The sequence below is a fragment of the Myotis nattereri genome (assembly GCF_964212035.1).
Source record: "Myotis nattereri genome assembly, chromosome: 1".
NCBI lineage: Eukaryota > Metazoa > Chordata > Mammalia > Chiroptera > Vespertilionidae > Myotis > Myotis nattereri.
The window spans coordinates 56564775-56578230 of record NC_138075.1 but is presented as its reverse complement, the minus strand read 5'-3'; the positions used below and the strand labels follow the sequence as shown (position 1 = coordinate 56578230).

Genomic DNA, 13456 nt, shown 5'->3' with positions numbered 1-13456 from the left:
AGATGTCCAAGGCCAGGTTCAAAGACTTTCTTTTCCTGCAGGAGTATAAGACACAGTCATCCTCCACCATTGCAACTGTAAATTCTACCTCCAGTCATAACAGCTTCTCATTAATCCCCTACTGGGTTTTTGGATCTGATGTTTCCCCATAGCAAAAGCATATCCATCCAGCTTCAGACCTAACATTATTTCCAGCATTCCGTGGGCAGCATCAGCTCACCATCTACAGGGGTTCTCCCGGCACTTTGGGGTGTAGGTCTACCAGAGCATGTATATTCTATCAGGGTCTTTACCAATTTGGTGTTCAAAATCTCAACAACTAACAATTTCTCTCTCTCTCTCTCTCTCTCTCTCTCTCTCTCTCTCTCTCTCAAATTTTTATTAAATTTATTGGGGTGACATTGGTTAATAAAATTATGTAGGTTTCAAATGTACAATCTATAATAGATCATCTGCATATTGTATTGTGTGTTCACCACCCAAAGTCATCTCTTTCTGTCACCATTTAGCTATCCCCCCTTTACCTTCTTCTACCTAGCCAATAATCTCCTCCTCTTGATGCAACTATGCAATAGCTTCCTCTTTCGGACACTCCTCTCTGCTAATATAATTTTTCACATAGCAACCAAAGTGATCTTTTCAAAACAATAAATCAGATCCCATCACTTCTTTTGAGTAAAATGAAAAGACTCCCCTTATTACTTACAATAAAAGTCAAGCTCCATACTTTGGATTACCACACCCAGCATGGTCTACACCACCTCACTCTTGAATATGGACTTCTAATTCTCTCCCCATGCACTTCTCTCCAGTCACACTGGCTTTGGCTTCATTGCTACTTTAGGCTCTTTACTTTGCCTAGAATATTCTCCCCTCTGCTAGTCACATGATTAGCTGGCTTCTTCTTCTCCTTCAGACAGTATAAATGCTACCTTATCCTCTGACCACTCAGTCTAGACCAGTGGTTCTCAACCTTCCTAATGCCTCGACCCTTTAATACAGTTCCTCATGTTGTGGTGACCCCTAATTTCATTGTTACAAATTGAACATAATTAAAGCATAGTGATTAATCACAAAAACAATATGTAATTATATATGTGTTTTCCGATGGTCTTCGGCGACCCCTGTGAAAGGGTTGTTCAACCCCCAAAGGGGTCTCGACCCACAGGTTGAGAACCACTGGTCTAGACTAAATTTCTAGGCATGTCTATCACACCACCTGTTGTTAATTCCCTGTAGAGGCTTTATCACTATCTGACATTGTCATGGTTTTGTTTTGTTTAAATTATGGTCTATCAGCTCCTCTCCCCAGAAATGTTAAGTGGCATGAGCTCCAGGACTTTGTTGAAAGTACTGGTATCAAGAAACATATCTAGGCCTGGCCCAGTTGGTTGAGCATCGGCCTATGAACCAGGAGGTCACGGGTTGCTGGCTTGATCCCCAGTGGGGGGGTGCACAGGAGGCAACTAATCAATAATGATCTCATCATTGATGCTTCTACCTCTCTCTCCTTCTTCCTTCCTCTCTGAAATCTACAAAAAATATTTTTTAAAGAAAAGTATCTGGCACATACTAGGTATTCATTAAGTATTTGCTGAATAAATGAAGTATTCTGTTCTTTATTCCATGCTACAAAATTCACATAACATACAGACACAGCAGTTTTGTATTTCCAATGAGCTTAAGGCCTAATTGAGAAGATAAGACAGATAACTACTTGAAAAATAACCAGGTAATTCATAGTTAATTAGCAGTTGCATGTTAAATAGTGCAGACAGACGCTGTAATGTGGGTGGGATTTAAACAGGTGGAGAGTAGGCCATGTCCTGTACATGAGATTGGGCAGAAAGAGATGCATAGAGAGCAGAGTATCAGGACAGTCACAAGGAGGAGCACTGGCTTACCCACTGTCACTGAGTCACCTCCTCCCTGGAGGCAAGCAGACAAGGAAGAGAATCCCCATGAGGCTCGATACCTCCTGCGACTGCTAATCCAGCATGCTACCCTATGTCCCTGCAATAAGGAGTTACGTACAAGCATTTGCTGTTTTACACATCACAGAATAGAATCAGTCCTCTCTTCACCAACCTGTGATGAGAGGGAGATTTCTGCAATTTTCAAATAATCTAGGAAAGTAGGAAGCAATGCTTGCCACTGGAGGGATGCAGAATTGTGCCAAAGACTCCGCATCTGGGAAATAAAACATAAATCAGGCCTCTTCATATTTATTACACTTACATTTCTAAAAGTTATTACAAACCCATTGATTAGATTGTAGCTGGCTTCAGGGTTTTTGCATTGAGGAGAGGTCTTAGTAAAGTAATTATTTAAGGGAAGCAGAGGGCCCATGATATACAATATAATCCTCAGGCTATTTTTGAGTGCTTATTTTAGGTAATTTTGTTACTAGAAAAAGGAGTCTGAGATTTAAGGACAAGTGAATGGGGCAATAATATAAAGGTTATTGGTATAAGAAACCATATAACCACACTGTCTTTTAATCTTTCTTTATAAATTTATATCAGCTCGATGTTGTGCCCATCTTACCTATAGTGAATCATTTCTCCCCAATGTACCAAACATACCAAATTTCATCACCAATGTTTAATATATTCTTTTCTTATAAACTTTAGAATTGATTTGGACTGGTCTACTTATCAATATGCCTTATAAACTTTTGAATTGATTGGGATTGGTGTCTAAATATCAGTAGGGGTAGCTTTGTGTTTTAACAGCCTCTTTGCTGTTATTGACTATTTTTACTAGGTCACGCTCCTCTGTAAGATCAAGTCACATGCAAACCCAATTTTGACTGAAAGCAAATGACTGACTAAATATGTATTTTTTGGCAGTTATTTTTTCATTTTTTCCCCTACAATTCAAAAAAGGAAGAATCCTCCACTTTCTTACCACCTATTGTTCATGTCTAGACTTTAGTAGTATTTAGTCCATGTGTTTATTCAACAAATATTTCTGAATGCCTGCCCTGTGTCCTACATATGCTAGATGGTGATGACACTGTGATAAACTAGTAAAGCAGATCAGTGACCCCTTTGAATTGAGGGTTTGCTCTTCCTTGTCCACTTGCCTCCAAGCAAGATGGTGGAAAAGATAAAAAAGTAAAATAAAAAGGATGCCAGAAAGGGAATGGAAGGTGGGCTGCTTCTCACTTGATAGGGAAGTGCCATCGGCACTTAGACTTCACAGTAAAGACTCGGAGGGAAAAGAGTCTGGCGGAAGACCAGCAGCAGGGGGAATATGTGTTTCTTTAATGAGGCCAGGTAGCTGGGAATTAAATATCTGGGTGATGGTGCCAAATATACAGTTAACATTTTTCAATGTATTTTTCATGTATGCTTCATAATTTTGGATTGTATTCCAAGGATGAATACAACACAGGTTATATAATTGAATGTCCATTTCCAAGCCTCTTTTCTTCTCATCCAGGTCATGCTAGTGGAAGTTGAAAAGCCAAATTCATAAACTGTGATGTGAGTTCAACAGTTTGGAAAATCATGTGGCTGAAGAGTGTGTGTAAGCTTTATAGGACATTTACCCTACCCCCAATATAGTATCAAATCACATTTAAAACTCAGAAGGCATTCTTGCTAAGAAAAGAGTAGATTCGGTTTCCAGTTTAGGAGATAAAATAAAAATCACACAGCAATAATACTAGTTAGCATTTGAATTTTATGAACATTTTGAAATATTAAAGCGGATATTTTCTACGTTTTGATTATGCGTTAAGGTGTCCAAAATTTGGAAACAAACAAAATGTCACCAGACAATAGTGAAAACCAATTAAAATTTTTCTCCAGGTATCAATCTTTGACTACTGGCTACACCTGCTTTAATTCTCAAGTGAGGAAACTTTTAATTATAATATGGTGTTGCATGTTTTCTCTGAATGAAATTCAGCATCTCCTGAGAATGAGAATTAGAAACAACCATATTAAGTGATTTATCAAGAAGATATCAGGCAAAAGCTTTATGGGATATGCTGTATCATTTATAGGTAATGAAGTACTGAGTATCTTATAGATTATACTGCTTAATTCTATTGTACTTAATGATTTACCTATGAATTAAGCATTACTTACAATGCTTTATTTTTTTTTTTTTTGCAGATAGATAAAATAAGGGCCCAAATCCTTAGGTTTAATCCTTATATTTTTGATAATTCCTGATACAAAAATGAATTTTAATAAAGAATAATAACATAATGTTTTAGAATGCAAGAGCTTAGTTCTAGAATCAATGAACAGAGAATACTATTTTAAGGCAAAAAAAGTCATTACTGGGCCTCAATACTAGTAAAGCAAACCATCATCTGGGGTGCTATGTGTTATCTGGGCACTCTCTCTCCTTGGTACACCCATTGAATTTTCTGTACCTGATTCTAACTGCTCTTTTGAGTAAGATAGAAAGAAGAGTAGATCATTTAAGTAGATGTATATTTCAATGGCATAACTTATGATTAATGGGATTATCATAACAATTTGTATAAAATATCCTCAACACTGGTAGTTTTCTGTTATAATTACTAATTCCAGACATTCTTAATAACACCAGAAATTTCATGCCTAAGGTCAAAGAATGTTCTAAGGATTGGCTAAGCTGATCATTAGTATAATTGAACACTAAAGCATAAAAAATATGCTTAAGAGGGCTTAAATACAAACAAATTTTTACTACCTATGAACTTGATTTTAACTATAAATGGCAGAGTTGAATAAAATATAATAAAAAATGCTGGACTGCCAATCATATGATCACAAAGTTTGTGAAAGTTCTGGATTCAGGTAACTTCTCAGATTTGGAGAGCGCTATCAACTATAAAATTATTTTCTTAATTAAGCCTCATGATAATCATGCAGGCAGAGACAAGACTCCCATTATTCATTTCATACTCTGCCACAGAATCACATGATCAATACCACACTATGCTTTTTTGCATAACAGGGTTTGGCCTCAGAGTCAAGAGAGACAGATCTGCTATACCACAGGCCAATTCCTCAAAGGATCAGACAGGGGGAAGAGGTCCCAAGACAAACAGGAGTCTTGATTCATGACAGCTAATCAGAGCATTTAGGCACAGGTTAAATGTTCCAGAATCAGAAGAGAGTAATGATCCTCAAATAGCAGTTCCCGTCTGTAGGCACAATCATAAAGTTGCCTCCAAGACCCCAGACCCTGGTGAAATATACCCTCTTCCAGTTAGTCATCCAAACACTAGGTACTGTGCTGAAGGGATTGTGCTGATGTAATTAAGGTTCCAAACCAGTTGACTTTAAAATAGAGAGATTGAGTCATCCTGACTTAATCACATGGAGTTTTTGAAAGCAGAGAGTTCTTTACAGCTGGTGGCAGAGGGAGAAAGTAGAGATTCAAAGTATGATGGGACTTTATACACAAGAAGTTCTCCACTGCTTGTTTAAAGATAAAGGGGACTATGTGGCAAGGAGTGTGTGACCCCTAGCCGACAGCCACCAATAAATAGGACTCCAGTCCTGCCACTACAAGGAACTGAATTCCACCCTTAACCTGAATAAGCTTGGAACAGGACCCTCAGCATCGGATGACATAGCAACCCAGCCCACACCTGGATATCAGCCATGTGAGACCCTGAACAGAGAACTCAGTCAGGCTATGCCAGACTCCTAGAACATGGGAAATGGTGATATAATAAATGTGTATTGTTCTAAGCTCATACCTACATTTGTGGTAATTTGTTACACAGCAAATTAACACTAAACTTCCACCACCTCGAAGGGTGCAGGCAGAAGAACCACGAGTGGTCATCAGAGAGGATGGAGATTGAGGATTCTAGTTCCTAGAGAGGCAACGTGGAAGGAAGAAGTATACTAAGCCAGGTAATCAGACAGAGAAACTAAAAATCAGAGACCCAGCAAAAGTTAAATCTCATCAATTAATCACAGCAAACACAAGGAATTCTGAAATCCTGGGACTACAGAAATAACCCAAACTACCTGGGAGTGCATCAGATCCAAGCTTAGCTGGCAATGAATGTTCAAGAAAATAAGGCGGGCAGATAAAGATGGGACAACATGGGAACCCAGCAGGGAGAGAAATCCGGCAGGTCGGAGCATGGCTGCAGGGGCCATCCATCAGTGGATTCAGCTACCCTGGGGCTAAGACAGCAGAGAAAGGAACCTATATACTATGATTCAGTCAAGACTGGGCTCCAAAAGGAAAGAAAGGAAAGGAGAGAACAGGTATCTTGACCACTTGGCATTCTAACATGCTACGGCTAAAAAGAAAGGTTCTGGCAAACCCCGTACCCCTCCATTACTACTTATTATGCACCCAGATTCATGTTTTAGTTCAAGGAGCAAAAAGAAAAAAATGTTGAGAGTAAATGGAGGCCAAGTTTTGTATAATGAGCAGAGACCTCTAGTGGGAGCTGGGAAGAAAGGAATAAACGTTAGCACGGCTGTATTCCATTTCAAATGGCCTTTGAAAAACCATCAGGTCTTGGACAACATGTAAAGACAAAAAACAAAAACAAGCAGAAAAAACAACTAAAATGATCAGTGCTATGTGGACGTGCCTAGAGTTTAACATGTGTATAAGAAGCCCCAGCTGCTTCTAGCAGCCTCTTATGAGCATTTTTTATACCTGGTATGAATAAGCATACTTAGACTACAAGCTTATGCAGAATATTTTAATTTAGGGTTAAAGCAGCCATTTTCATAAGCTTAATAGTATGTAGAAAATTACAAATAATGTCACTTACTCATAAATTGTATTTAATGTCATGAATGCCATTTGGGGATTCAGGGAACTGGCTGTGCCTCCAGGATGTCACTATTCAATGCAATTCAGAAAAACAGATGGGGATATTAGTTGGATATCTTTTTCAATAAGTTCATGCTCCTAGTATCAATGAATAAAGCAAATGTCTTAATACGTTTTGTTTTTACCAGCATAGGGAAAATATTTCATTAGAATAAATGCCTTTTTTTTCCCTGAGAATTGCTTCCTGTTACATTTTTGCATTTGCTGCTCTCTTAGGACCAGCTTCAACATAAGTCATTGGAACAGAAGGAGTGCCTGTTGGGGTTCCTTTAAATGGGTCCAGATGGCCCTCTCAGTCAATAAGTGAGATTACCAGCTTTCAAGAAGAAAGATTTTATTTTCCTTCTTTTCTTTCCTGGTATAAGCCACTAACCCTTTTAGGTAACTCAACATCCGAATTTCTACAAACTTCATTTTTTTTACACCTGACAGTATCAGCCACTGTGGTAGTCATCAAAAATAGGATATAAACACAAGATATTACTGATGCAGGACAACAAGTTGGTTACCAAGGAAATGCCAAGTCTCTGTAAATGGGTAACATTTAACATCACCTTTTAATCAGAACCATGAAGTTGCTCAATAACAGAATATTCAAGTCCATTGAAGTGAATTTCTATCCCAGCCTTTACGAACTCCTTTCAGTGGGATGAATAGGTTCATCTTTGTGTCCTACAAATAGCTGGTTCTTAACCAACTTAGAAACATCACAGGTTTTTAAAAAGCAAAAACAATTTACAAGTAAGAAGAATAAAAAGTAGGGAAAAAAGAAGAAGCGAGGGAGGAAAATGTCTGTAAACAGTTATGGGTAGGTTATATAGGATTGAGATGACTATAGAATTCATAGTTTTAAAATATCTACATAAAATTATTAATTTTAAAGATATGCTTGATAAATTATGCAACGTTGTCCCTATGTTAAACTAACTACAAAATTATAGTGCCTTTTATTCATATTTCTACACTAGAATCCCCAGCCCACAAGTCAATTGATGACTATAATCAGAATGTTTAATTCAAAAAGAAAGTTATACTCTTAAAATTCTCATGTTTCTTAAGAATTAATGAATATTGTGGGGTTAGAAGGAGAAACTGAGATAAACCTAGTTTAAATCTAGTACTAAAAATGACATAAGCATTCATTTAGTAAAGAGGTTTACTTTGGAGTTAACAGAAGAGCTAACATTTTTTGAAACCAGCTAAAACCAAAGCAGAACAAATCCTTTCTCTGGTAGAAATCACAACTGCCTATCAGCAATTATAAAAACAATAACACTGACCTTAAATCAGCCTTAAAGGTCTCTGTACACAATTATTATTATCAGCTTTATGAATTTTCAGTTGCAATCTCAGCCACAAATTCAATAAATTCAGAGTTGGCAATTAATAGGAAGATGGCTCTTTTAACAGCTTTCACTGGAAAAGGCTTTTGAAAAAGTTCACATTTTACCAGCATTTTCCATGTTAAAAATGACAGCTCTTTCAAATCCTGCTCAGCACACCTTAGACAAAGATTTATGATATCTCAGGCAAACAACAATAAAATTCAAAATCAAATTCCGTCAAAACTAGAAATGATTTAAGTAAGTCATATCTACAATCTTGGGAAATCAACAGTGAACTAAAAGGATTTTATACCTGGAATATTTTTTATTCAATGCAACTCTTGAAACATTTTTTTTTTATCATCTTGAGTATATAATTTCACTTCCTGCACTCTGTCTTAAATGTAACAGCTAACACAGTGGAGAAACCCAATGAAAAAAGATTCCTTGCATGTAGTTATTATAATTAACAGCTTCAAAATCTGTTACTGACAGTCAGGTGCCATAACAACCTTGTATTGCTGTAAACTGCTAGGAAACTCTTCAAAACCAGCAAGAGTCTGCTTTAGGGAAATCCTGGACAACACTGAGGACATTCCTGGTTGTCAACATCTGTGGGTGTTGCCATGGGCACAGCCACAAAGAACCCCGCCATCTCTACAAAAAGGTATACACACAGAGAAGATGGGAGGGACGCAGACGGTAAATTAATAAAGGAACCAAAAAGAACGCGTACGCTGGCCGTATAGAATAGGCACACGATTTTGAGTCCATGCTTCACGCTAATTCTTTTCTGCTGAAGCTGGAGAATCCAAATTCAGCTGGACTGTAATTGTGACTGAACACGAGCCAGGAGGTGGAAATAATATCCTAAAACTCTGCACTTGTACCATTTTATCACAAGCCTTCATTTGAAACTCAAAGTCAATTACATTTAAAATAATATTTAAACTTCCACTTCTAAACCCTTGATGGCCATTTATATATGTACAGAAGAGAAAAGAACAGGTTACTAGGAACAAGAACCCAATATTGATTTTCGGCGGTGCAGGAAGGCATCTCCTTTCTATTGGGCTGCTGTCAAAGCCACTCTTTAACAGCTGGAGTCAAATTGCACTATTTACAGCAAGAGCCCTTGTCAAGTGGACCATAAGTATCCTAACAATACACTATTCAAATGGCACTTTGCCACACAAATTGCTGACTTGATGAATAACCTATGTCAATGACTAAGGCCAATATAAAAGTTTCATTTTTATGAGAGGTTTTTACATTCCCACATTAAGTGAGCTTTCTTCGAAGAACTATTAGGCTATATATTGCAGGCCTTTGGACGATGAAAATAATTAAAATCTGTTTAAATACATCAAGGGAACTTGACAACATTAATATGGATCTGGTGTTAACTACATTTGTCACACGAGTCAGAACAGTGCCCTTCTGTTGCTGGCTCTTCCCACCGGCACGTGCGGCACAATGCAGGGCATCAGCCGGCCACGCACCATGAAATACGAGCATTCTCCTTTTGTGCCTCTGATTTACGTCCAACGAATGTTTTGCTACAAGCCAGGCTTTGAAGTCCTGTGAGGAAATTCAAGGTTGCTTCTGTGTGCAAAAGGACAGCTGGAGTCACTGAATGGTGTGTTTCCTACTCTTCCTGGTGACACTGAGACCTCCTAAATTAGTTCGGAAACAAAGCTGTGATAGGCTTTTCAGAGTGTTCCTCAACACTGAGGCAACTTTGTACCAAAAATATATTTAAACCCATACCACAAAGTGTGAAGAGGAACATTCTTCATTAAGCAGATGTAAAAAAAAATAGTATTACAAAATTTTTTATTTAACTCCATGATAGTTAAAATATCTATGTAAAATACATCCTTCTGAGAAATGGGTATCCTCTGTCAAAAATTTGTATCACTTCACATGTGTTCAAAAAGCAAATTGCCTCGTATATTTCTTCACCCTTGTATTGTGTATTTCTCTATTCTATCACTACGAAGGGTGCTATTGTGTAGGTGAACCCTGTATATCCAAATCTTATTTTAACATGTGGTGCGAGGCAGATTTTAAGTGCTCAGCAGCCATGCGTGGTTCACGGCTACCATATTAAACAGTGAAGCTCTAAATAAGCAACAGGGGGAGCCTTTGGGCACCCATTCTCTAGAAAATCAGTTTTTTAAACAAACATTTCCAGGACAGTACCATGGGTCTACATTGTAGCAGTTAAAATAATCCAGTTTCTCCTTTTACTCATATTTTAAAAATATATTTTATTGATTTTTTACAGAGAGGAAGGGAGAGGGATAGAGAATTAGAAACATCGATGAGAGAGAAACATCGATCAGCTGCCTCCTGCACACTCCCTACTGGGGATGTGCCCGCAACCAAGGTGCATGCCTTTGACCGGAATCGAACCTGGAACCCTTGAGTCCGCAGGCCGACGCTCTATCCACTGAGCCAATCCAGTTAGGGCTCCTTTTACTCATTTTACAGACAAGGAATGCAGATAAAGAATTTAAAATCAACAAGCCAACAGACAAAACAGGCCTTCTTTCTTTAAAATATAATGAAGCTATCAAGATTTCTGCCTTGTAGAGATGATTTTAGTAAGACTGTTTATTTCTTACTTTGAAGCTAATTTCCTCCCACTGCAATTTAAACAGTTTCTATCTTGTTTTGTCCTCAGCAGAATCTGAGAAAAACCTGTTCTCCATCACTAATATATTGTGTTTCTTTAATCAGCCTTTGAGACCTTGGCCCTCTCCTTCCCCGAAGACTTTTCTTTGGGTAGCTGCACAAACTCAACTCCTCCAGCATTTCAAATTGGACTCATTTTTAAAATGTTTTATTGTAGTTGTTGTTCTCTTTAAAACCTTTCCCCGAAACTATGTGCACTCTTCAAAAATTATCTAAAGAAAATAAAATCTATATATACTATTATCACTAGCTAAAGGGTAGCTCTGAGGTCCTTTAAGAAACAGAGAAACAGTAACCAGTTTACCTTCTGGGCATTAAACTAGACATTGGGAACCTAAAAAGCTGGTGATCCTAGTGATGCTGAGTGCATCTAAATAATTGTCCCCACAATGATCCAGTTTTTCTGAAACATTTTTGGTTTACTTGTAATTAGCATTATAAAAAGAGGCAAAATACTCTCAACTAAACAAACAAACAAAAAACCCCAGACCACAGAATGGAGGTTTCTTTCCTCTTATCAATGGAAAACTATCCATCTAGAGTTCAAGAGTTAATATAAAATTGGCTCAATTTTTACAAGCTACAACCTATTTTATCAAAAAGAATGCTACATCAAGAGAAATAATCATTCAAAAAGATATCCCGATTAACCCAAGATCACTTGGTGATAAGTGTGGTAGATGCAGACCATATGAGTTCTTGTTTTTGTACTGATATTTACTCACCACACATTTATGAAGGCATATTAGTTCTTAGCCAGGGTTGATGATGTCTGTTAAGCAGCAGCTTGATTTGAACTTACCTTACATGAAGACTCCACCTGCAGACTAGGGCAAGGTATTGGCCCAAACTGGTAGGAGCTGGAGGGTCTCTGCTCTACACTTTTGTGCTTATGTGTCTCTGAGGCAACTGAAAGTACTGACTCAGGCTTTAGAAACTGTGAATCATCACAACAATTAAGAATAATTCTTGCTCTTTCTCCTGTCTCATGTCTTTCCAAAGTGCCTGGAAAACAAGATTAGAGATAAAAATGTATGAAAAATATTTGTCCCAAAAGAATGCAAACCAAAAAATACTTTGAACAGAAAATCACAGTTCTTTAAGCTTTCTCTAAATTATTCAAATCATCGTCTTACAAAGGCTGAAATTATGGATTTGAAAAGCTTATCTTCCTCTTTGTGCTTTTTCATCCACTGAAATCAACATGACATTCAATAGTCTTTAACAGTAAAAGCTCTTACTTATTATAGAATAAGTAAGTGGTCAATGACAAAAAAAACCACTATAGAATATTTTAGTTAGTGTACCAACTCGAAAACAACAGAGAATCCGCAGTGCTTTGCTTGGGTTCCTAAGCGTAAAAGATTTGTGTTGGTGATATAGTTCAAGTGAATAGGGCAAGAACTCACATGTTTATTACTACCTCCCTCACCCAAGTGTCCCCACAGCTTCAGGAATGCAGGCCACTCTAGGGTGTTGTTGTTGGTATTGCTGGTATTGTAGCTGTTATAACATTTGACCTTTATTTCTTATGTTATTAGAAGAGGAAAAAATTCCTTCGCCCTTTTCTCTGCCATTCTTGCAGTTTCAGAATTTCAAGGCGTTGGGAAGTTCAATTTAAAGTTAAAAGGAACAAATATAAAACAGAGCAAAAGTATCAGGAAACAATTTATAGAGTGTTTTTATGAAATACAGTGCCATATGCTCAGTGAAATCTCAATATATATGAACTAATTATGATCATTGTATTCTATCAGTTATGAGTTCAGTTGCATTATTCATACCTTATTAAATGTACAAACTATATAACTACAAAATAAAGAAAATTCACTTGACATACAATCTAAATACAGATTTTATTTTGTATTATTCTTTTCCTATCAATGAGAACAAAGTAGTTGTACTATTTGCTAAGAAGGAAAAAGATCATTCTTACTGATGATATTAAGAAAATACCAATTTAAAGTAATTGCCATCAGACAATAAAAATAATTATTCTATACCACTGTCTTTAGACAGATAGACAGATTTGAAGATTATGACTACCCAATCCTCATTTCTCCTCCTGTCTTCTATATCTTCCTTTACAGCAACTAAACTACCATTAGTCGGTGCTCTGGATTCTGAATCAGTAACAATTATTATGCTAAAATACTGGGCAAAAATGTAGTCCCTAGTCTCTTAGCAATGATATTTGTTTCATTTTCCTACAGTCATATATTACCATCTTTAACATAAAAAATAATCAGCATGCTCTTTCTCTAAGGTTTCCTTTTCCATCAAGATTGATATGTCTTCAACAGATGAATTTGGCAGCAACATCAGGAAAATCCTCTCTCAAGGATGACAATAAGAAGAGCTTTACCAACTAAAGATAATAGTTATTACTACTCCCTGAAAATGAACTTGTAACTGCAGCATCTGGTAAAATTCACTGTCTTTATGAGAAATAACTCTTTGAATAATGGCGTCACCATGGATATTTTCTTCTCATAGGTTTTCTGTGGTTTTTCAAACTATCGTAGTTTTTAAAAGATTTTAAGAGTTCTTGGGAAATAATTCATTATACTATAATAAATAGGAAATATGCCTTACATAATTTTCTATAATCA

The 13456-nt window shown here is 37.0% G+C and overlaps 1 protein-coding gene across 1 annotated transcript in view; it reads right to left on the bottom strand.

Annotated features, from left to right (window-relative positions):
* WDR72 (WD repeat domain 72) overlaps positions 1 to 13456 on the bottom strand; it is a gene marked incomplete at its 5' end in the record, with an annotated part of 183946 nt that overhangs the window by 119718 nt on the left and 50772 nt on the right. The window contains one exon of the mRNA XM_081108857.1: positions 11647 to 11849. Coding sequence (XP_080964983.1) covers positions 11647 to 11849 — 203 coding nt within the window. The remainder of the gene's footprint in view (positions 1 to 11646; positions 11850 to 13456) is intronic.